Source organism: Cervus elaphus, chromosome 10 (genome assembly GCF_910594005.1).
Source record: "Cervus elaphus chromosome 10, mCerEla1.1, whole genome shotgun sequence".
Lineage (NCBI taxonomy): Eukaryota > Metazoa > Chordata > Mammalia > Artiodactyla > Cervidae > Cervus > Cervus elaphus.
In genome coordinates, this window is record NC_057824.1 from 33,452,911 (window position 1) to 33,477,771 (window position 24,861).

The window sequence follows — 24,861 nt, forward strand, 5'->3', positions numbered from 1 at the left end:
TTCTCAAAAGTCTTCTCCAAAACCATAGTTCATTTGACTACTTGTTTTTATTTTCTTTAACATTTTGATATAGTTTGAAATTTTGCTTCATATAATTTTCTTTGTGGAATGGGTATACTGATGTGTGCATACAAATTTAGATTTGTATTTTCCTGGTGGGTTGACCCCTTTATCACTGTCATTTCCCCCTTTTCAATGTACTGATATTCTAGCCTTAAATTATACTTTTTTGACAATAGCATAGCTACTTTGATCATTGTTTTTTTGGTATATTTTTTTCCATCTTTTTATATTCAAATTTTCTGGGTCTTTATATTTAAAGTATTTATATAAAGTTTCTGTTTTTTTTTTCAGGCTAGCAATCTAGCTTGGTGCATTCTAAGAAGTTTGGGCTTATGGCATCATCTTATTTTTTTCCTATTTAAATAATCTATTTTTGTTTCCTCTTTCTCCCTTTTTTCTGCTATTAAGTTGTGTTAATGCTTCTTTTAGCGACTGCCTTAAAATTAACACACACTTCCGGTTAATTACAACCTATTGCTTTTACTACTTCCCTAACAGTGGTAAGATCTTGTAGCCTTATCATTTCAATGACTCCCTCTGACTTTTTGCATTACTATGATAAGACATTTTCATTTCTACATACCCAAAAGGTATTATCACTTTTTTTTTCATTTATTTTTATTAATTGGAGGCTATTTACTTTACAATATTGTAGTGGGTTTTGTCATACATTGACATGAATCAGCCATGGAGTTACATGTATTCCCCATCCCGATTATCACTTTTAATGCAATAAATAGTCATGCTTATTCATAGAGTTTTTTTTGATTGCTCTGCATTTTTATTCTGAAATTTTATATGACATCAGTTTCCTCTTCCTGAAGAACTTCTTATGATAGTTTCTTTAGGAAAGTTATGGTGACAAAAAAGCTTAGATTTTATCTGCATGGAAATTATTTCATTTTCTTTACCTTTTGAAGAATGTTTTCCTGAATTTCCCCCTCCTATATTTTAATAATATTCCAATGTCTCATGGTTTGCTTCCATCAGTTTTAAAGAAGTCAGTTTTGGTATTTTTACTACTACTACTTTTTGGAATGTAATATATCTTCTTTTATCCCCACTGATTTTTAAAAAGATTTCTCATTTTTACTTAGATTTTTATCCTTATTACTATATTATCCTTATTACTATACTGGGGGGGGGGGGGGGGTTGGCATTTACCCTGTTTGGAGTGTTCAGAGCTTCCTGAATCGGAAGTTTGGTGAGAATTAACTGTTTAAATTAACCTTACACAACCTCTGAGAAACAGTCTTAGACCTATAGCAGTTGCTCTTTAGGAGAATGCCCAAAACAGGAAAAGTCACATTCAAAATAGTAGGAAATTTTTTTGCATTTTGACTGGCCCTTGACTCAGCCCCTTCTTCCTGCAGCATCATCTTGGTCTATAGGAGATGGCAATCCAGTTGCTAGTTATCTCCCTCAAAGTGAAGGAAGTAGAACATACTTTATTTACAACATTCTGACCTGTCTTGAGAATGTTAAAAGAATTGGTCTCTGCCTAGCCTAACTTGGATCTCAGATGGAAAGGGATGAAGGAGGGATGGATTGGGAGTTTGGAATTAGCAGATGCAGACTATTATATGTAGAATGGATAAACAACAAAATCCTACTGTATAGCACAGGGAACTATATTCAATATCTTGTAATAAACCATAATGAAAAAGAATATTGAAAAGTACATATATTTATGAATAACTGAATTACTCTGCTGTATAGCAGAAACTAACACAACATTGTAAATCAATTATATTTCAGTTTTTAAAAATTTATTGGGATTTCCCTGGTGGTCCAGTGATTAAGAACCTGCCTTGCAATCCAGGGGATGCAGGTTCAATCCCTGGTTGGGGAACTAAGATCCCACATGCTGTGGAACAACTACGTATGTGCTGCAACTACTGAACCCATGCACAACTAGAGAGTCTGTGCACCACAACAAAAGTATCTGCATGACATAACAGAGCCAAATAAATAATAAGTATTAAAAACTGTATTAAGTATGCTCAAAGAGCTAAAGGAAAATACAAAGAACCAAAGAAAATTAGGAAAGTGTTATATGAGCAAAATAAGAATAATAACAAACAGAAACTGTAATAATAAACCAAACAAATTCTGGAGCTAAAATATATAATAACTGGTTGAGAAAAAGCCTGAAGGATTTCAACAGAAGATTGAACAGGCAGGATAAAGAATTAGTAAGCTTTAAGAAAATTGAAATGACCAAGTCGAAAGAGCAGGAGGAAAAAATAATGGCAAAAAGTAAAACAGGCCTCAGAGAATTGTGGAGTTCCATCAACTGGATCAATTACACATTATGGGAGTCCCAGGGGGAAGAGAGAAAGAACAGGTGAAAAGATATTATTTAAAGAAATAATGTCTGAAAACTTCCCAAATTTGATGAAGGACATGAATCCAAAACCCCAAGAATCCCAAAAAATAGCATGTAAGAAATAACCAAACAAGACCTATACTGAGAAACATGATAATTAAACTGCTGAAATTCAAAGACAAGGAGAGGATATTCCAAGTGAGAAGTAATTCCCTGTGTGTAAATAATCCTGAGTAATATTAAGAAATAATATTACTAATCAATTTCTTAGTAAAGATTTTAGAGGCCAGAAAGCAGTGGGATGACCTCTTGAAAATACTGAAAGAGAAAAACTGTCACTGAAGAATTCTGTATCCAGCAAGCTGTTTTTCTAAAACAAGGACGAAATTAAAACATTTTCAGATAAATGAAAGCTGAAGGACAACTAGGAACTCCAAGATCAAGGTACTGATTGACTTGTTTCCTAGTGAGAACTCTCTTCATGGCTTGCAGATGGCCACCTTCTCACTACGTCCATACATGGGAGGGAGAGAGAGAGCAGTCTCTCATCTTTCTTCTTCTTCTAAGGACACTATCCATCATGGAAGCCTCACACTCATGACCTCATCTAAATCTAATTACATCCCAAATACAATCACATTGGGACTTAGGGCTTCAAGATATAAGCTGGCAATATGAAGTGGGGAGATGTAGCATTCATCCATAACACAATGAAATTTTTGTTTGCCGCTCCACTTTTCCACAGGTTTTAAAAGACAAATGTATAAAAATAGTTACAAATCCATATTAGTGGCTTACAATGTATAAAAATGTAAGTTGTAATATGAATAACAAAGAGTTGGAAGGAGTTGTATAGTAGAACTTTTATATGTTTTTAAAGTTAGGATGGTATTAATTCAAATTGGATTATTATAACTTTAGTATGTTATATGTAACCCATGATACAAAGGAAATAGCTATAGAATACACACAAAAGTAAAAGACAAGGGATTCAAAACAGGTCAACAGAAGAAAACTGAATAAAAAAGAAGACAGTAACAGAGAAACTGTGGAACAAAAATGAGTTACTTAAAAAATAGCAAAATGACAAAAGTAAGCCCTTATCATAATTAAATTTAGATGGATTAAACTGCCCAATCAAAAATGTTGTCTATAAAAGACTCATTTAGATCTAATGAATAAAAGGAAGAAAAAGCTGAAAGTGAAAAAGTAGAAAAAGATATTACATGTAAATAGTAAACAAAAGGGAGCTGAAGTAGCTATACTAATATCAGACAAAACAGACTTTATGTTCGACGGTGTTGAAAGAGATAAAGAAGGGTAGTATCTAGTGATAAAAGGAGAAAATCACCCTAAATAGCTAAAACAATTTTGAAAAAGAAGAACAAAGTTGTAGTACTCACTCTTCCTAATTTCAAAACTTACTACAAAACTACTGTAATCAAAAGAATCTGGTACTGGTATATAAACCAATGGGACAGAAAAAAATCCAGAAATAAACTCTTTCATATGTGATCAAATGATTTCTGATAAGAGTTCCAAGATTATTCAATGAGTGCAGAAGAGCCTTTCAACAAATGATGGTGGGAAAACTGCATATTCACGTATATAAGAATGAAATTGGATCCTTATCTTAAACTGTATACAAAACTTAAGTTAAAATTCATATCAATGTATGACAAAACCCACTGAAAAAAAAATAAATAAATAAAGGAAAAAAAAATAAAATGGATAATGTTCTAAATGTAAGAGCTAATACTGTAAGATTTTTTAAAGAAAACGAAGGGGAAAAATTTTTATAACATTGGATTGGCAGTGGTTTCTTGGATGTGATAGCAAAAGCACAAGCAGAAGAAAGAAAAAGATAAATTAATTGGACTTCATGAAAACTAAAAAAAACACATAAATCAAAGGGCATTGTCAACAGAATGAAAAGGCAATCCACAATTTGGAAGAAAACATTTAACATTTTATGCCTGCTAAGGAATTAATACCCAGAATATATAAGGAATTCCCAAAAATTAACAATAACTCCAACAAACCCAATTCAAAAATGAGCTACAGCTTGAGTAGACATTTCTCCAAAGAAGGCCAATAAGAGCATGTAAAGATGCTTGACATCAGTAATCTTTAAGGGAATGCAAACCAAAAACAGTAATAAGATACTCCTTTATACCTATTCAGATGACTACTATCAAAAAGAGAAAATGACAAGTGTTAGGAAGGATGTGGAGAAACTGGAACACTGTGCACTAATTGGAATCTAAAATGGTGAAGCTGCTGTGGAAAACAGCTTGTCACTTCCTCAAGAAAATAAACAGCATTACCTTATGAGTTAGCATTTCCACTAACAGTGGAATTCCAAAAGAATTGGAAGCAAGAATTTGAAAACATTTGTACATCATTGTTCATAGCAACATTATTCACAATAGCCAACTGGTGGAACCAACTCAAGTGTCCACTGATGAAAACATGGATAAATAAATATGATATATACATACAATGGAATATTATTCAATCTTTAAAAGTACTGAAATTATCATACATGCCACAACATGTGCAAGCAATTGAATTCATTCTATTTCTCGTCTGCTCTGATAGAAATAAAGTAGTCGTGTCCATAATACCCAAATATTTTCACTAATGTTATATTCGCTTTTTGTTGCTTTTTCTATTACCATTGAAAACTTGCTACCAATCACATAGTAGATCTTATCAACATAACACTGATATTCACTTCTCAAGTATCCTGCTACATGATCATTTATAGTTCAAAATAGGTAACCCTAGAATATTTGGCAAAACCACAATTAATAACTTACACAATGCAGACCTCTGGAAACTTATTTTCCTTAATAATTCTGTGGGTTCTCTCTTTCCTTAATTAGGTCCCTTATAACTTTGGGCTTCCTTGTTTGCCTCTCAACTGAGTGGCTGAGATAGGAAGAGACAGATTAGGAATACAGTAGAGTCAAGAGGCAGAATCTAAAAATAGAGAATTGTGAAAAGTAGGCCCCTTAACATCACAGCTTACAGCGCCAGAATGAAAACCTTAACAAAAGTTTTCTTACTAGGAATATAATTTCTGGAAATATTGAGTGAGTTTTTTGGGGGTTAGGTGAAGAGGCAGAAAGAATATACTTTGATCTTTTTCAAAGAACAAAGTGAAACTGTTCCAAATAGATAAAAACAAGTAGAAAGTAAAGTAAAGGGGTTCTTCTCACTGATAAGGAAAACGTGGAAGTACCTCATAGCCATGATCACAGATCAAATTATATGATTCATAAATAGCTCTGTATTCTAACAAAGAAAGATTTATCCTTCTCTGAGTTTATTGACTTGTGTTCTCATGTATTATATTGCATAGTTTTCTTCAGTTTGACTTTATTTCTGTATTCTGTATCTCAGGTGGTGTTCACGTTCTCTGACTTGAAAATATTGATCACGAATTACCACTTTCTGGATACAATGCTCATCTTCATGGTGTTTGGCTGGTCTGTCATTCCCTTCACGTACCTGATAAGTTTCCTGTTTTCTAGTCACACCAGTGCCTACACCAAGCTCGTCATATTTAACTACTGTGCAGGGATTTTTGGTGCAACAGCAGATTTAGTTATATCTGCAATTCAGGGTAAGGACTTAAAACAATTTCCCCTTTTCCACAGGAATAGTTAAAGAGCAATTGGCTTGAAGAATGGAACATTGCAAAGTTGTTTGCTTGGGGGTTTCTAGGGAAGTTTTATGCTAGTGTTAATAACCATATTATGTGTCGCTAAAATTATAAGAATCATGTTGTGTACAATGCAAAACAAATTACGACACTGATATTTTCGCTAACCCAATCCTCTTCCTTCAGGCTTATTTTGCATAGCATTTGCAGAATATTTATCTCTTTATTTTCCTCTTGATTTTGAGATTAAGGACAAATTGACTGGACTGGCAAAGATATCAAATAGGAATTTCTTAAGAGACAGACTGTTGGCATGCCTTTATTAAATCACTTTACAAACATTATTGTGATCTGTTTTAAGTAATCCAGCTATCCTTGGATTTGCAGAGACTGGGAAAAATAAGCTTCCAACCCATTATTGACCTTAGATCTTGCCCTCCCATGAAATAATTAATTCCCTGAGCTAGCTGAAGATCTATTATAATACTTATTGCACACCTATTCAAGGGGGAATATTAAGCCATATGAGAAATTATTGATTTCTGAATAGCAGACTAAGCAACATATATGAGGATACTTAATCACATTGCTATTAATTCGTCTGTATTTGTTTTGTATTGCCACTGTAGTAAGTTACCACAAAATTAGTGAATTGTGCAGATTTATTATCTTATAGCTTTTAAACAAATAAGTCTCATTGGGTAAAATCAAACTATCTGCAAGGCTGTATCCACTTTTGGAAGGTTTCGGGGAGAATTTGTTTCCTTGTTTATTTGAGTTGTTGGCAGAAATTCAGTTCCTTTATATTATAGCCCTGAAAATGGATTTTTTTCTAAAATGGATATTTTCCCTTTCTTAAGGAAAGAAGAGGTCACCAATGAAAGGTCTCATCTCACACTTGGAGTTTTCTTTGTGGGAAGTTTTGTTGTTAATTATAAATTTATTTTCTTCCTGAGACAGGGCTATTAAGATTTCTTATACCTCCTTGTGGAACTTTTGAGGCATTTATCAAAGAACTTTTGCATTTCATCTAAGTATCTAAAACTATTGGCATAAAGTTATTCATAACATTTCCTTATGATTCTTTAAGGTCTATTTGTAAGTATTGATAACTGCTCATTCATTCCTGGTATACTGTATTCACTCACACTCTCCCACCCTTTCTTTCCAATCAATATTTGCCACTTTTTTTGTCTTTTCAAAGTGCTATCTTTTGGTTTTATTAATGTTGTGTGTTTTTATGTCCTGCTTTATGAACTTCTGTTCTTATATTTATTTTCCTTTTTTTCTGTTACCTTGGATTAAATTGGCTACGCTTATTCTACCTTTGTAAGATCAGTTATTGCATGATTTTAAACCTCTCTCCTTTGGAATACATGAGCACTTAAATCTATAAAGTTTCTTCTAAGTACTAATTTAGTTGTATCCCACACATTTAGATATGTTGTATTTTCAGTATCATTGAGTTAGGAATATTTTATAATTTTTCTTGTAATTTCTACTTTAACCAAATGTTTGATGACTTTCTAGGATTTTTTGTGATCATTTTTTTATAATTTATTTTGTACTAAAACTGATCTCAGTTCATAGTTCAGTCTTTTAAATGTAATTATACTCTAGTACAACTACTCTGCTTAATCACTACTGGTATGAAGTACAGAATATGTTCATGTCCCATTCAAAGCAGTTCTAAAAGTTTCTAAAATATTAGATTTTTATTGGAATACCCTCGTGAAATATCTAAGAGCTCTTACTCAGTTTGCCTACATATGACATGTGATACAAAATGATTATAAAATAGATACTAACCTGACTTCCTGTAGTAATAAGGTGTACTCTAAGAAATATTTCTAGGATAGTTGGTTTAGCATGATTTCTATTCAGTTTCATTGTAAGAATAGCACTATAACTTTATAGGGTCATTTGTTTTCTCAGAGACAATGACCTGCTTATTAATATTCTCTGAGGAGAGTTATACACAATTTAAAGAGTGCCAAAATGCAAAATAATATTCAGTCATTATAAATTCAGTATTCTGATACTCAAAGTCTTATTATACATTTGCTTAAAATGAGAGGAGATTAAGAGGTAGTGTTTGAGCAAAATAAGAAGAAATTATGGTGAACCAAACAAATTAAAATCATAATAAATGAAATGAAAAAAATTCACTGGAAGGTTTCAAAACAGATTTAATCAGGCCAATTCTGTGAACTTGGAGACAGGACAACTGAGTCTAAGGAAAAGAGAAAAAATAGTGAAGAAAAGTGAATAACGTCTAAGGGATCGCTGGGACTCCATCAGGGAGACCATATATATATATATATATATATATATATATATATAGTCCCAGAGAAGAAAAAAGAGAAAAGGAGGCAAAAACAATATTTTGAGAAATAATAGTCAAAAACATCCCAAATTCGATAAAAGATATGAACCTACAAAACACAAGAAATTCAGCAGACTCCATCTAGAATGAATTTAGAGATCCTCATGAAGACACATTATAATAAGTCTAGAAAGACAAAAAGGAGAACCTTGAAAACATCATGAAAGAATTATCTCACCAAGTTCAAAGAGTTATTGATAAAATTAATAGTGGATTTCCCATTAAAAACCGTGGAAAACAGAAAACTGTGGAATTAAAAAAAACAAAAACAAAACCAGAAACCTTATCTATCAAGAATTCTATATCCAGCAAATCTGTTCTTTAAAAATGTAGAGAAAATTAGAGCCTCCCAGATTTAAAAAAAAAGACAGGTAGGTACACTACCACTCAACTTGTATTACAAGAAATTTTAAAAGGAGTCATTCTGGATGAAATAAAACTATGCTATAATATAACTTGAAGTTGTATGAAGAAATAAAGATCTTCAGTAAAGGTAACTAGGTAAAGAAATATGAAATCAAGATTATTCTATTTTTCTTTTGTAACTTTGCACCTTGAGAAATGAGTAAAATAAGAGAAAACTAAAGTCAAAGGAAGCAGAAGGAAGAAAATGATAAAGATTAGAGGTAAAAGAAACAGTGAAACTAAAAGGAAATTCTTTGAAAAGAGCAACAAAATTTAAGAACTTCAGCTAGATTGTCTAAGGAAAACGAGAGAAGGAAATAACTACAATCAGAAATGAATGTGAGGAATTTATGTCTGATTTTCCAGAAATAAAAAGTTGTACAAGACTGAATGATTGCACATCAAAAATTAGATAACTGAGATGAAATGGACAAACTCAAAAGAGCACAAAAATAATCTAAACTTACTGGACAAATTCATAGGAGCACAAAAATAACTTAAACTGACTGAAGAAGAATTAGAAAATCTCAGTAGACCTCTAACAAATAAAGAGATTAAAAGAAGAATGAAAAATCTCACAACAAAGAGAAACCCAGGATCAGATGATTTAACTGGTAAGTTCTATCAAACTTTATAAGTAACATAAATTTTCCTAAAACTCTTTAAAAATAGAATATGAGAGAACAAGTCCTTACTCATTTTGAGGAAACCATTTCCCTATAGCAAAGGCAGATAAAGATATCACAAGAAAAGATAATTAGAAACAAATACCTTTTGTGAATATATGTGCGAAAGTCTCTGGCAAAGCAGTAGCAAACAAGACCAACAGCAATTTAAATGCTTACACCATGACCAAGTGGAATTATACCAGAAATGCAAGGAAATTTCAACAAAACAAAATCAAATCATTCATTGTCAAAATAACGGGGAAAAAATCCCACATGATCATCCCAACTGATTCATAAAAGACATTTGACAAAATTCAGTGTGCTTTTATGGTAATACACCCAGATAATTAGGATTTTTTCAGAATGATAAAGGGTATTTATGTAAAAACTACAGGTATACTCAATGGTGAAAGACTGAAAGTTTTCCTTCTAAAATCATAAATAAGACAAGAATGCCCCCTTTCACCATGGCTATTCAACGTTGAATTGCAATTGTAGCCAGAGAAATTGGATGAGAAATAAAAATTTTAAAACATTTAAGTTGGAAAGAACTAAAACTATCTCTTTTCACAGATAGAATGATTTATATAGGGAAAAGCCCAAAGAACCATCAAGATGGTTACTATAGCTAATGAAAAAACTAGCAAACTTTCAGATTACAGGATTAACACATAAAAATCAACTTTGTTTCTATACACCAGCGATAAAAAATTTGAAAATGAGTTAAAGAAAGCAATTTCACTTGTAATAGCATCTGAAATAATTAAATACTTACGAAAAATTCCAACCAAGTATATGAAAACTTGTGCTGAGAACCGTAAAACTTTGCTGGGAAAAATTAAACAAAACCTAAATAAATGCGAAAATATCTATCTTCATAGATTAGAAGACTTAACAATGTTAAGATAATACTACCTAAAACAGTCTACAGATTCAACACAAACTCTACACAATTCCAACATCTTTTTTCACAGAAATGAAAAATATCCTAAAATTCTTAAGGAATTAGAATGGGCTCAGGGCTTTCCTGGTGGTTCACATGGTAAATAATCTGCCAGCAATGTTGGAGACCTAGGTTTAGTCCCTGAGTCAGGAAGATCCCCTGGAGAAGGCAACTCACTTCAGTATTCTTGCCTGGAGAATCCCATGGACAGAGGAGCCTAACCGGCTACATACAGTCCATAGGGCCACAAAGAGTTGGACACAACTGAAACGACTTAGCACAGAAAATGAAGAGAACAATGTAGAAAAAGAATAAAGTTGGAATTCTATGTTTCTTGATCTTGAAACTTTCTACAAAGTTACAGAGGATTTGGGGTTAAGATGGCAAAATAGGATCTGGAGTTCGCCTCTCTCCACAAATACATCAAGAATACATCTACAAGTGAAATAATTTGCACAGAGTATACTGAACATTATTAGAGGACCTCAGACACCTAATAACTGGGAAAGATCCTCTAATAACCTGGTAGGATGAAAAAGAGGAAAACAAGGTAAAGAGGAAATAAAATGGGACATGCACCCCTTGGGGTTGCTGAAGGAGATGAGGTTACTGCCATAGGAACACCCCCTCACTAGTGGCAAGATCAGATGAAATAGAAGAGGAGATTCAGGGCCTACCAGAGGAAAGTGCAGCAGCAAGCCCATGTCAGACAGGTCAGAGTGAGACTCACTCAGATGGTATGTGCCACAGCCCTTCACGCCCCAGCCTGAGACAGGTATCCACCGGTGCTGGTGGGGGGAATGGATGCTGAAGCATGGAATCTGGAGAGCAGATCTAGGGAGAGGACTGCTGTTGGCTGCATGGAGACAGTCTGAGGGGATTGGAGTGAGGACCTATGCAGCTGGGAATGCTTCTGGAGGAAGCACAGACTGCCATGGAAGCAAGGCACCATTGTTGAAAGTGGCACATGCAGAAAGGGCAGCCATTGTGGCTTCTCTCCCCATACACCAGTCCCTACCTCTGCAGGCACTGAGAGCGGCTCCTGCCAGAGTGAGCACATGCCCCGGGGATTGCTACAATGTCACTCTCAGGCTTGAGCAAGCCCCCGTGCTCCAGTCCACCACCACCTCTTGCCAGACCCTGCCACTGTAGGCAGTAGAGGGGGCTCTGACCTAAGCAAGAAAGCAAGCAAGCCTCAGTTAGTCACAGCCTTCATCACCCCCTCTCACCTGGGTGGGGAGCAGACGTTGGAGGGTAACCCACATGCAGAGGTGTGACCAAAACCAAAGCTGAGCTCTTGGGACTGTGTGACTAAGGAAGCAGAATTAGAATCTCTCCATACAGCTGTGAAAGTCACAGATTTAAACACCCATGATTGGGTTTTTTTTTTTTTTTTAAATACAACACCTGTGGAACATCTGAATGGAAAATAAGTGCTCTCACATCAGACATGGGTCTAGCTTTAGTAGCTGTGGTCTTTGTGGACACATACATGTGGGAGTTGGTCTAGGTCAGAGTCTGAGCTGCCCCAAATAGCAGCAGTCCCCAAACTTTTTGGAAGCAGAGAACAGTATTGAGAAAGACAATGTTTTGGGGGTAGGAGGATGGCGCAGGCAGTAATGCAAGTAATGGGGAGTTGAAGATGAAGCTTCACATACACTCACCCACCTCTTACCTATTTCTATGCATCCTGCTTCCTAACAGGTCACAGACTGATACCAATCCATGTCTGGACCTAAAAAGAGGTCTTGGAGGGCCTCTTAGGAGGGTAAAGTTTGGCTGTGGCTCGCTCACCTGGCTCAAAGTTGGGAAAGGAGTATATCAAGGCTTTATACTGTCACCCTGCTAATTAAACTTATATGCAGTGTACATCATGCAAAATACCTGACTGGATGAAGCACAAGCTGGAATCAAGATTGCTGGGAGAAATACCAATAACCTCAGATATGCAGATGACACCACCCTTATGGCAGAAAGCAAAGAGGAACTAAAGAGCCTCTTGATGAAGGTGAAAAAAGAAAGTGAAAGGCTGGCTTAAAACTCAACATTCAAAGAACTAAGATTATGGCAACTGGTCCCATTACTTCATGGCAAATAGATGGGAAACAATGGAAACAGTGACAGACTATTTTCTTCAGCTCCAAAATCACTGTGGACAGTGACTACAGCCATGAAATTAAAAGACACTTGCTCCTTGGAAGAAAAGCTATGACCAACCTAGACAGTGTATTAAAAAGTAGAGACATTACATTGCCAACAAAGGTCCATATAGTCAAAGCTATTGTTTTTCCAGTACTCATGTATGGATGTGAGAGTTGGACCATAAAGAAAGCTGAGCATTGAAAAATTGATACTTTTGAACTGTAGTGCTGGAGAAAACTCTTGAGCGTCCCTTGAACAGTAAGGAGATCAAATCAGTCAATCCTAAAAGAAATCAACTCTGAATATTCCTTGGAAGGACTGATGCTGAAGCTGAAGCTCCAATACTTTGGCCACTGATGTGAAGACCTGACTCATTGGAAAAGACTCTGATGCTAGGGAAGATTAAAGGGAAAGGAGAAGGGGATGACAGAAGATGAGATGGTTGGATGGCATCACCAGTTCAATGGACCTGAGTTTGAGTGAACTCTGGGAGATAGTGAAGGACAGGGAAGCCTGGCGTGTTGCAGTCCAAGGGTGGCAAAGAGTCAGACATGACTAGGGACTGAACAACAACAACCCTTTGGGGGCAAGGGCATTGATAGCAGAGGCCCCGAGGAATGGTTGCTCTTGTTGTTATTGTGCTATTTATTTTTTACTTTTACTTATTTCTATTTTTTCATATATTTTGTGTTTCTATTTTATTTTGCTTTTTGTTCTGTTTCTGTCTTTTGTTTCTTTGTGTTTTGGGGTTTTTTTGTTTGTTTGTTTGTTTTGGGTTTTTTTCCTGGGTTTTTGTTGTTTGTTTGGATTTTGTTTTTTGCGTTTGTTGGTTTTATTCTGCTTTGGTCTCATGGTTTTAGTATGTTTGGTTGTTTTCCTGTTTCTTTGTGGTCTTTGTTTTTATTTGGCTTTATTTTTATTGCTTGTCTTGATTTATATTTGTTTCCTTTTGCTGGCTCAGCATGACTTGCAGGGTCTTGGTTACCCATTGAGGGGTTTAACCTGAGGCTCTGTGGTGAAGTGCCAAGTCCTGGCTGCAGGACCACCAGGTAATTCATGGCTCTAGAGAGTATTGATTGGCATGACCTCTCTCAGAGGTCCTCATCTTGGCATCAAGATCTGGTTGCACCCAACTGTCTGCAAACTCCAGGGCCAGAACACCTAAGGCCAAACAACCAGCATAACAGGAACACAGCCCCACCTTCAGCATACAAGCTGGCTAAAGTAGTACTAAGCTCACAAACATCCCAAAACGCATCCCCTGACATGGCCCTGCCCACCAGAGAAATAAGACCCAGCTCTACCTACCAGAAGGCAAGCACTAGTTCCTTCCAATAGGAAGCCTACACAAACCCCTCGATTGCGCTCATTGACTAGGGGACAGACAGTAGAAACTGGAGCAACTATGACCCTGCAGACTGCAGAAAAGAAGCAAAAAACACAATAAGTCAGACAAAATGAGATGGCGAAGAAATACATGGCAGACAAAGGAGCAAGGTACAAATCCACAAGACCAACTAAATGAAAAGGAGCTAGGAAATCTACTTGAAAAATAATTCACAGTGATGATAGTAAATTTGATCTAAGATGTTGAAAATAGAATAGAGGCACAGATGGAGGAGATACAAGAAATGATTAACAAGGACCTGGAAAAGCTACAGAACTCCAATTAAAAAACAAACTGTGATGAACAATACAATAAGATAAAAAATACTCTAAAAAGAATCAACTGAATAACTGGATCAGAAGAATGGATATGTGAGCTGGCAAATAGAATGGTGGAAATTACTGCATGGAACTAAACAAAGAAGAAAGAATATAATGAAAACAGGACAGTCTTAGAGACCTCTGGAATACTACTAAAAGCAGGAACATTCAAACTATGGGGGTCTCGAAAGAAGAAGAGTAAGAGAAAGGAGCAGACAGAATATTTGAAAAATTATAGTAAAAAACTTGCCTGACATGGAAAAGAAAATTAGCACCCACCTCCAGGAAGCACAGAGAGTACCAAACAGGATAAACCCAAGGAGAAACACACTGAGATGCATATTAAACTAACAAAAATTAAATATAAAGAAATTAAAATCAGCAAGGGAAAAGCAACAAATAACATACAAGGGAAGCCTCATAATATTATCAGCTGATATTTCAGCAGAAATTTTGCAGGCCAGAAGGGAATGAGATATACCTAAAATGATAAAAGCGTAAAACTTAAAACCAAGAATATTCTACTTAGCAAGGCTCTAGGAGATTTGGATTTGATGGAGAAATCAAAAACTTCATAGACAAGCAAAAGCTAACAGAATTCGGCATCATCAAACCAGTTTTACAACAAATGCTAAATGGACTTACCTAGGTAGAAAACATAAGTCAGTCAGTCAGTCAGTTCAGTCGCTCGATCATGTCTGACTCTTTGCGACCCATGGGCTGCAATGCACCAGGCCTCCCTGTCTGTCACCAACTCCCAGAGTTTACTCAAACTCATGTCCATTGAGTTGGTGATGCTGTCCAACTATCTCATCCTCTGCCGTCCCCTTCTCCTCCTGCCTTCAATCTTTCCCAGCATCAGGGTCTTTTCAAATGAGTCAGTTCTTCGCATGAGGTGGCCAGAGTATTGGAGTTTCAGCTTCAGCGTCAGTCCTTCCAATGAATGTTCAGAACTGATTTCCTTGAGGATGGACTGGTTGGATCTCAGACCATGAACTCGTTATTGCCAAATTCAGACTTAAATTGAAGAAAGTAGGGAAAACCACTAGACCATTCAGGTATGACCTAAATCAAATCCACAGTGGAAGTGACAAATAGGTTCAAGGGATTAGATCTGATAGAGTGCCTGAAGAACTATGGACGGAAGTTTGTGACATTGTACAGGAGGCAGGGATCAAGACCATCCCCAAGAAAAAGAAATGCAGAAAGGCAAAATGGTTGTCTAAGGAGGACTTACAAATAGCTGTGGAAAGAAGAGAAGTGAAAGGCAAAGGAGAAAAGGAAAGATATACCCATTTGAATGCAGGGTTCCAGTTCCAGCCTTTCTCAGTGATCAGTGCAAAGAAATGGAGTAAAACAATAGAATGGGAAAGACTAGAGATCTTTTCAAGAAAATTAGAGATACCAAGGGAACATTTCATGCAAAGATAGGCACAATAAAGGAAAACCTAAGAGAAGAACACAAATAGGAAAGGAAGAGAAAAGACCTACAAAAACAAACCCAAAACAATTGAGAAAATGGTAATAGGAACTTGCATATCAATAATTACCTTAAATGTGAATGAATCAAGTATCCCAACCAAATGACAGAGACTAGCTGAATGGATACAAAAGCAAAAGCTGTGTACATGCTGTCTAGAAGAGAGCTACTTCAGTTTTAGGGACACATACAGACTGAAAGTGAGGGGACAGGTAAAGATATTCCATGAAATTGGAAATAAAAAAAAAAAAGCTGGAGCAACATTACTCATATCAGACAAAAGAAACTTTAAGATAAAGACTGTTACCAGAGAAAAGGATTGACACTATATAATGAGCAAGGGAACATAAGAAGAAGATACAGCAATTGTAAATAAATATGCAGCTCATTGTTAAAGAATCTATCCGCTGATGCAGGAGACATAGGTTCGATCCCTGTGTAGGGAAGATCCCCTAGAGAAGAAAATGGCAACCTGTTCCAGTATCCTTGCCTGGAAAATCCCATGGACAGAGGAACCTGGCGGGTTATAGACCATAGGGTTACAAAAGAGTTGGACATAACTTAGTAACTGAAGAGCAACAACAAATATACATGCATCCAACATGAATCAAGTGGACTAGATCTTAGGAATGCAAGTATTCTTTAATATATGCAAATGAATCAACATATGCAAATGAACACACCATATTAACAAATTGAAAAATAAAAAAACCATTCAATAGATGCAGAAAAAGCTTTTGACAAAATTCAAAGCCCATTAATGATAAAATCTCTCCAGGAAGTGGGTTTGGAGGGAACTTACTTAAACATAATAAGGGATATACGGGACAAATGCAGAGAAAACATCATTCCCCATGGTGAAAAACTGAAAGTATTTTCTCTAACATCAGGAATAAGACAAGGATGTTCACTCTCAGCACTATATTCAACATAGTACTGGAAGTCCTAGACAAAGCAATCAAAGAAGAAAAATAAATAAAAGCAATACAAATTAGAAAAGAAGTATTTGTCTTTATCATTCTGACTTACCTCACTCCGTGAAATAGGTTCCATGTTCATCCACCTCATTAGAACTGACTCAAATGTGTTCTTTTTTAATAGCTGAGTAATATTTCATTGTGTATATGTACCACAACTTCCTTATCCATTCATCAGCCAATGGACATCTAGATTGCTTCCATGTCTTTGGTATTATAAATAGTGCTCTGATGAACATTGGGGTACATGTCTCTTTCAATTCTGGTTTCCTCACGTTGTATGCCCCACAGTGGGACTGCTGGGTTGTATGGAAGTTCCAAAGAATAGCAAGGAGAGATAAGAAAGCCTTCCTCAGTGATCAATGAAAAGAAAGAGAGGAAAACAATAGAATGGAAAAGAATAGAGATCTATTCTTCAAGAAAATTAGAGATACCAAGGAAACATTTCATGCAAAGATGGGCACAATAAAGGACAGAAACGGTATGGGCCAGACAGAAGCAGAAGATATTAAGAAGAGGTGGAAAGAATACACAGAAGAACTATACAAAAAAGATCTTCATGACCCAGATAACCACGATGGTGTGATTACTCACCTAGAGCCAGACATCCTGGAATGGGAAGTCAAGTGGGCCTTAGGAAACATCACTATGAACAAAGCTAGTGGAGGTGATGGAATTCCAGCTGAGCTATTTCAAATCCTAAAAGATGATGCTGTTAAAGGGCTGCCCTCAATATGCCAGAAAATTTGGAAAACTCAGCAGTGGCCACAGGACTGGAAAATGTCAATTTTCATTCCAATCCCAAAGAAAAGCAATACCAAAGAAAGTTCAAGCTCCTGTCCAATTGCACTCATCTCACAAGCTAGAAAAGTAATGCTCAAAATTCTCCAAGCCAGGCTTCAAAAGTACATGAACTGAGAACTTCCAGATGTTCAGTCTGGATTTAGAAAAGGCAGAGGAACCAGAGATCGAATTGCCAACAATCATTGGATCATCAAAAAAGCAAAAGAGTTCCAAAAAATATCTACTTCTGTTTTATTGACTGCATCAAAGCCTTTGACTGTGTGGATCACACAAACTGTGGAAAATCCTTAAAGGGATGGGAATACCAGACAACCTTACTTGCCTCCTGAGAAATTTGTATGCAGCTCAAGAAGCAACAGTTAGAACTGGACATGGTTCAATGGACTGGTTGCAAGTTGGAAAGGAGTACATCAAGGCTATATATTGTCACTATGCTTATATAACTTATGTGCAGAGTACATGATGTGAAATGCTGGGCTGGATGAAGCACAAGCTGGAATCAAGATTGCCAGGAGAAATATCAATAACCTCAGATATACAGATGACACCACCCTTATGGCAAAAAGTGAATAGGAACTAAAGAGCCTCCTGATGAAAATGAAAGAGGAGAGTGAAAAAACCGGCTTAAAACTCAACATTCAAAAAACTAAGATCATGGCATCCAGTCCCATCACTTCATGACAAATATATGGGGTAACAATGGAAACAGTGACAAACTTTAGTTTCTTGGCTCCAAAATCACTACAGATGGTGACTGCAGCCATGAAATTAAAAAATGCTTGCTCCTTGAAAGAAAAGTTATGACCAACCTAGACAGCATATTAAAAAGCACACATATTACTTTGCCAACAAATATCCGCCTAATCAAAGCTATGGTTTTCCAGTAGTCATGTATGGATGTGAGAGTTGGACCATAAAGAAAGCTGAGTGCCAAAGAATTGATGCTTTTGAGCGGCGTTGGAGAAGACTTTTGAGAGTCCCTTAGACTGCAAGGAGATCTAACCAATCAGTCCTAAAGGAAATCAGTCCTGAATATTCATTGGAAGGACTGATGCTGAAGCTGAAACTCCATTACTTTGGCCACCTCATGCGAAGAACTGACTCATTGGAAAAGACCCTGATTCTGGGAAAGATTGAAGGCAGGAGGAGAAGGTGATAACAGAGGATTAGATGATTGGATGGCATCACTGACTCGATGGACATGAGCTTGAGCAAGCTCCAGGAGTCGGTGATGGACAAGGAATCCTGGTGTGCTGCAATCCATGGGGTCACAAAGAGTCGGACACCACTGAGCAACTGAACTGAACTGATGGCAGTTCTATATCCATTTTTTTAAAAAGGAATCTCCACACTGTTCTCCATAGTAGCTGTACCAGTTTGCATTCCCACCAACAGTTTCAGAGGGTTCCCTTTTCTCCACACCCTTTGTAGCATTTGTAGACTTTTTGATTATGGCCATTCTAACTGGTGTGAGATGATACCTCATTGTGGTTTTCATTTGCATTTCTCTAATGAGTGATCGTCTTTTCAGCCTGTATGTCTTCTTTGGAGAAATGTTTGTTTAGGTCTTTTGCTCACTTTTTGATTGGATTTTTCATTTTTTCTACTATTGAGCTGCATGAGCTGCTTGTATATTTTGGAGATTAATTATTTGTCAGTTGTTTCATTTGCTATTATTTTCTCCCATTCTGATGGTTGTCTTTTCATTTTCACCTTCCTTATAGTTTCCTTCATTGTGCAAAAGTTTTAAGTTTATTTAGGTCCCATTTGTTTATTTTTGTTTTTATTTCCATTACTCCAAGAGGGGGGTTTAGAGGATCTTGCTGTGATTTATGTCAGAGAATGTTCTGCCTGTGTTTTCCTCTAAGTGTTTTATAGTTTCTGGCCTTCCATTTTGATCTTTAATTCATTTTGATTTTTTTTGTGTGTGAATGTTATTAGAAAGTGCTCTAACTTCATTATTTTTCATGTTAGTTGACCAGTTTTCCCAGCACCACTAATACTGTATATTAACATATTATATGGAATTTGGAAACATGGTACTGATGACCCTACATGCAGGGCAGCAAAGGGGACACAGATGTAAAGAACAGGCTTTTGGACTCAGTGGGAGAAGGCAAGGATGGGATGATTTTAGAGAATAGCATTGAAACATGTATATTACCATATGTAAAACAGATGATCAGTGCACGTTTGATGCATGAAGCAGGGCACCCAAAGCTGGTGCTCTGGGACAACCCAAGGGGTCAGGGTGGGGAAGGAGGTGGGAGGGGGGTTCAGGTTGGGAGGGCACATGTATACTTGTGGCCAATTCATGTTGATGTATGGCCAAAGCCATCACAATATTGTAAAGCAATTATCTTCCAATTAAAATAAATAATTTTTTTTTAAAAAAAGAAGTAAAACTGTCACTGCAGATAACAACATACTATACATAGAAAACCCTAAAGAGACCACCATGAAACTACTAGATCTTATCAATGAACTTGGTATATTTGCAATATACAAAATTAATACACATAAATCTCTTGCATTCCTATACACTAAAAATGAAAGACCAGAAAGAGAAATCAAGGAACCAATTCCATTTACCATAGCATTAAAAAGAATAAAAAATCTAAATAAATAACTTATCTAAGGAGATAAAAGACCAGTATGCATGACACTGTGACACTGATGAAAGAAATAAAAGATGACACAAACCGATGGAGAGATATACCATGTTCTTGGATTGAAAGAGCCAATATTGTGAATATAACTATAATACCCAAAGCAATCTGCAGATACAATACAATCCCTAGCATATTTCCAGGGGTTTTTGGCACAAAATAAGTTAAAAAATTTTTACAATTTGTATGGAAAAACAACAAACAAATAGCTAAAGCAATCCTGAGAAAGAAAAATGGAGCTGGAGGAATCACATCCCTTGACTTCAGATTGTACTGCAAAGTTATGGTCATCAAAACGGCATGCTGGTTTGATCTTGCTGTCCAAGGGATTCTCAAGAGTCTTCCTCAGCACCACAGTTCAAAAGCATCAATTCTTTGGCACTCAGCCTTCTTTATGGTCCAACTCTAACATCTGTACATGAACACTGGGAAAACTATAGTTTTGACTATACAGACCTTTGACAGCAAAGCGATGTCTCTGCTTTTAATACACTGTCTACATTTGTCATAGTTTTTCTTCCAAGAAGCAAGCATCTTTTAATTTCATGGCTGCAGTCCACCATCGACAGTGATTTTGGAGCCCAAGAAAATAAAATCTGTCACGGTTTTCATTTTTTCCCCATCTATTTGCCATGAAGTGATGGGACTGGATGCCATTGACCTTAACTTTTTGAATGTTGAATTTTAAGCCAACTTTTTTACTCTCGTCTTTCATTCTCATCAAGAGGCTCTTTAGTTCCTCTTCACTTCCTTCCATTAAAGTGGTATCATCTGCACATCTGAGGTTATTATAAAATGTAAATTGTCCCATAAACCATTCAGAAATTAAGTTATTAATTAAAAGTCTTCCTACAAGGAAAATATTAGGCCCATATTGAAGTTTTATGAAACATTCAAAAATGGAATTCTAATTTAATACAGACCCTTCTAGAGAATAAAGAGGGGGAAAACAGCTTTTCTACCTATTATATGAAAATAGTATAAGTTTGACAACATAAATGGAAAAGAATAGAAGAAAGGAACATTATAAGGTAAAATTACTCATAAATACAGGTGCAATATTTTGAACAAAATGCTGGAAACTGAATTCAGTAAACTATAGAAAAGATAACTCACTTTGATCAAACTAGATATTTCCTAGTAAGGACAGCAAGGAGATTAAACCAGCCAATCCTAAGGAATATCACCCTTGAGTATTCATTGGAAGGACTGATACTGAAGCTCCTGATGCTGATACTTTGGCTACCTGGTCTGAAGACCCGACTCACTGGAAAGACCCTGATGCTTGGGAAGATTGAAGGCAGGAGACGGGGATGAGAGAGGATGAGATGGTTGGATGGCATCACTGATCCAGTGGACATGAGTTTGAGCAAACTCTGGGAGATAGTGAAGGACAGGGAAGCCTGGTGTTCTGCAACTGAGGATATGAACAACAACAAAAACAGTGCAAATGATATACTCATTAAATGATAGACTCAGAAAGTGTATTAATATAATTCACAATATTAACAAATTAATGAACAAAATATAGATATATGCAAAAATATCATTAAAACATCCAACAATGATTCATTATAACTTTTCTTAATAGCAAAGTAAATATTTCCATAACCTCATAAAAGGCATTTACAAAAAACAATGAATATCATACTCAATGCTAAATCTTTTAAAATGATCCCTGAAAATCAACATGACATCTAATGTCTTAATTAGTAATAGAAATTAGTCTTAATTAGTAATAGAAATAGATAGTAATTAGTAATAGATAAAAATTAAAAAAAATTTTTTTTAAATAGAAAGAAATTAAATTGTCATTACTCAGACATGACATAAAAGTCAAGGTATTGTTATTAGTGACACTGAGAATGTATAAAGAGGAAAACCAAAACTGCAGACAGCAATTCTGCTTTTCTCTAAATCCTAGAAAAGGTCTGTTCAGTCATAATGCACAGGGATAGCTACAGTGATTATTTATTATTTGTTCCCAATCTGGTTGGTTGATATTCTGCTCTTGCTGATTAGTACACATGCTGAGCTGGAAGATTAAATATTTTAAAACATTATTCATTACAGCATATTTTTCTCAGCTTTTATTTCTTCTCTCACCTGCCTCAAATGGCATCTTTCAACAGTTAATGGGGTGAGGAATCATACTACTCTTCTTTATCTGGGAAGATTTTCCTCTGCTCCTTAAAGGTGAGGGGCTATTTATGTACTATACAGAGCGAGACTAATAGTTTAATCTACTGCATTAGCCACTTATATTTTTATTGAAGAATAAGTGATTTGCAGTATTATGTTGGTAACAGGTGAACAGCATAGTGATTCAGTATTTTTGCAGATCATACTCCATTATAGGTTATTAGAAGATAATGGGTATAATTCTCTGTGCTCTGGAGTATGTTACTGTTGCTTGTCTCTTATATATATAGTAGTTGGTATTTGCTAATACCATAAACCTCGTTTGTCTCTCCTCTTTTCCTCCTGCACTTTGGTAACTACGTTTTTTTTCTGTATCCATGAATCTGTTTCTCTTTTGCATATACATTAATTTGTGTTATTTTTCAGATTCCACATATGAGATATATACTGTAGTATTTGTTTTTCTCTGACATTTCACTAACATAATATTATCAAGGTCCATTCACGTTGCTGCAAATGGCAGAATTCCATTCCTTCTGTGGCTGAGATGTATAACAATTCCTCTGTTGATGGGTGTTTGGGTTGCCTCTATATCTTGGTTATTGTAACTACTGTTGTCTTGAATGTTGGGGTGCATGCATCTTTTTGAATTAGTGTTTTCTTTTTTTTCTGGATATATACCAGAGACAGGAATTACTGGATCATGCAATAGTTTCATTTGAAGTTTCTTGAGAAACTTCTACACTGTTTTCCACAGTGACTGCACCAATTTACATTCCCTCCAACAGGGTACAAGGGTTCCCTTCTTCCATATTATCACCACCATTTGTTATTTGTAGACCTTGATGACAGTCATTCTGACCCATGTGAGGTGATATCTCATTGTTGTTTAGGTCTGAATTTCTCTAGTTATTAGCAATGTTGAGCATCTTTTCAAGTGTCTGTTACCATCTGTATGTCTTCTTTGGAGAAATGTCTATTCAGATCTCTGCCCTTTTTTTTTAAATTGAGTTGCTTGTTTTGGGGGATACTGAGTTGAATGAGCTGCTTTTTATATTTTGGATACTAACCCCTGTCTGTCACATCATTTGTAAATATTTTCTCCCATTCCATAGGCTGTATTTCCACTTTGTTGATGGTTTCCTTTTCTGTGAAAAATATTTTAGTTTAACTAGATCTTATTTGTTTTTTTTTTTTTTTCATTTTATTTCTTTTGCCTCAGGAGTCTGATCCAAGAAAGTACCACCATGATTCATGTTATAATTTTCAGCCCATGTTCTCTTCTAACAGTTTTATGATTTCAGATCTTGCATTTAGGTCTTTAAACCATTTTGGGTTTTATTTTTGTATATTGTGTGAGGGAATGTTTTAATCTCACTGTTTAATTTGTGGTTGTCCAGTTTTCTCAGTAACACTTATTGAAGAAACTATCTTTTCTCTTTTATTCATTTTTGCCTCCTTTGTTGCAGATTAATTGACTGTATGTGCATGGGCTTATTTCTGGTCTTCTTGCCTGTTTTTGTGCCAATACCACACTGTTTTGATTAGTGTAATTTTGTGGTATAGTCTGAAGTCTGGGAGGGTTATATCTCCAGATTTATTCTTTTATCTCAAAATTGGTCAGGCAACTTGGGATCTTTAATGGTTCCATATGAATTTTAGAATTATTTGTTCTAGTTTTGTGAAAATTGACATTTGATAGGGATTGCACTAAATCTGTAGATTGTTTTGGGTAGTATAACTGTATTAATAATATTAATTATTCTAATCCCAGAGCAGGGGATGTCTTTTCATTTCTTTTTTTTTTCTTTTTCGTGTATTTGCTTACCATCTATGTATCTCTCTTTATTAAATATCCGTTAAAATATTTCCCCATTTCTTTTTTTTTTTCATTTATTTTTATTAGTTGGAGGCTAATTACTTCACAACATTGCAGTGAGTTTTGTCATACATTGACATGAATTAACCATGGAGTTACATGTATTCCCCATCCCGATCCCCCCTCCCACCTCCCTCTCCACCCGATTCCTCTGGGTCTTCCCAGTGCACCAGGCCCGAGCACTTGTCTCATGCATCCCACCTGGGCTGGTGATCTGTTTCACTATAGACAATATACATGCTGTTCTCTCGAAACATCCCACCCTCGCCTTCTCCCACAGAGTCCAAAAGTCTGCTATGTACATCTGTGTCTCTTTTTCTGTTTTGCATGTAGGGTTATCATTACCATCTTTCTAAATTCCATATATATGTGTTAGTATGCTGTAATGTTCTTTATCTTTCTGGCTTACTTCACTCTGTATAATGGGTTCCAGTTCCATCCATCTCATTAGAACTGATTCAAATGAATTCTTTTTAATGGCTGAGTAATATTCCATGGTGTATATGTACCACAGCTTCCTTATCTATTCATCTGCTGATGGGCATCTAGGTTGCTTCCATGTCCTGGCTATTATAAACAATGCTGCGATGAACACTG

The 24,861-nt window shown here is 35.8% G+C and overlaps 1 protein-coding gene across 1 annotated transcript in view; it reads left to right on the top strand.

The window, feature by feature from the left end:
- Positions 1–24,861, top strand: part of LOC122702002 (phospholipid-transporting ATPase ABCA3-like) — a 267,396-nt gene that overhangs the window by 185,345 nt on the left and 57,190 nt on the right. Inside the window, exon 22 of the mRNA XM_043915524.1 lies at positions 5,801–6,023. Within this exon, the coding sequence (XP_043771459.1) occupies positions 5,801–6,023 (223 nt within the window). The remainder of the gene's footprint in view (positions 1–5,800; positions 6,024–24,861) is intronic.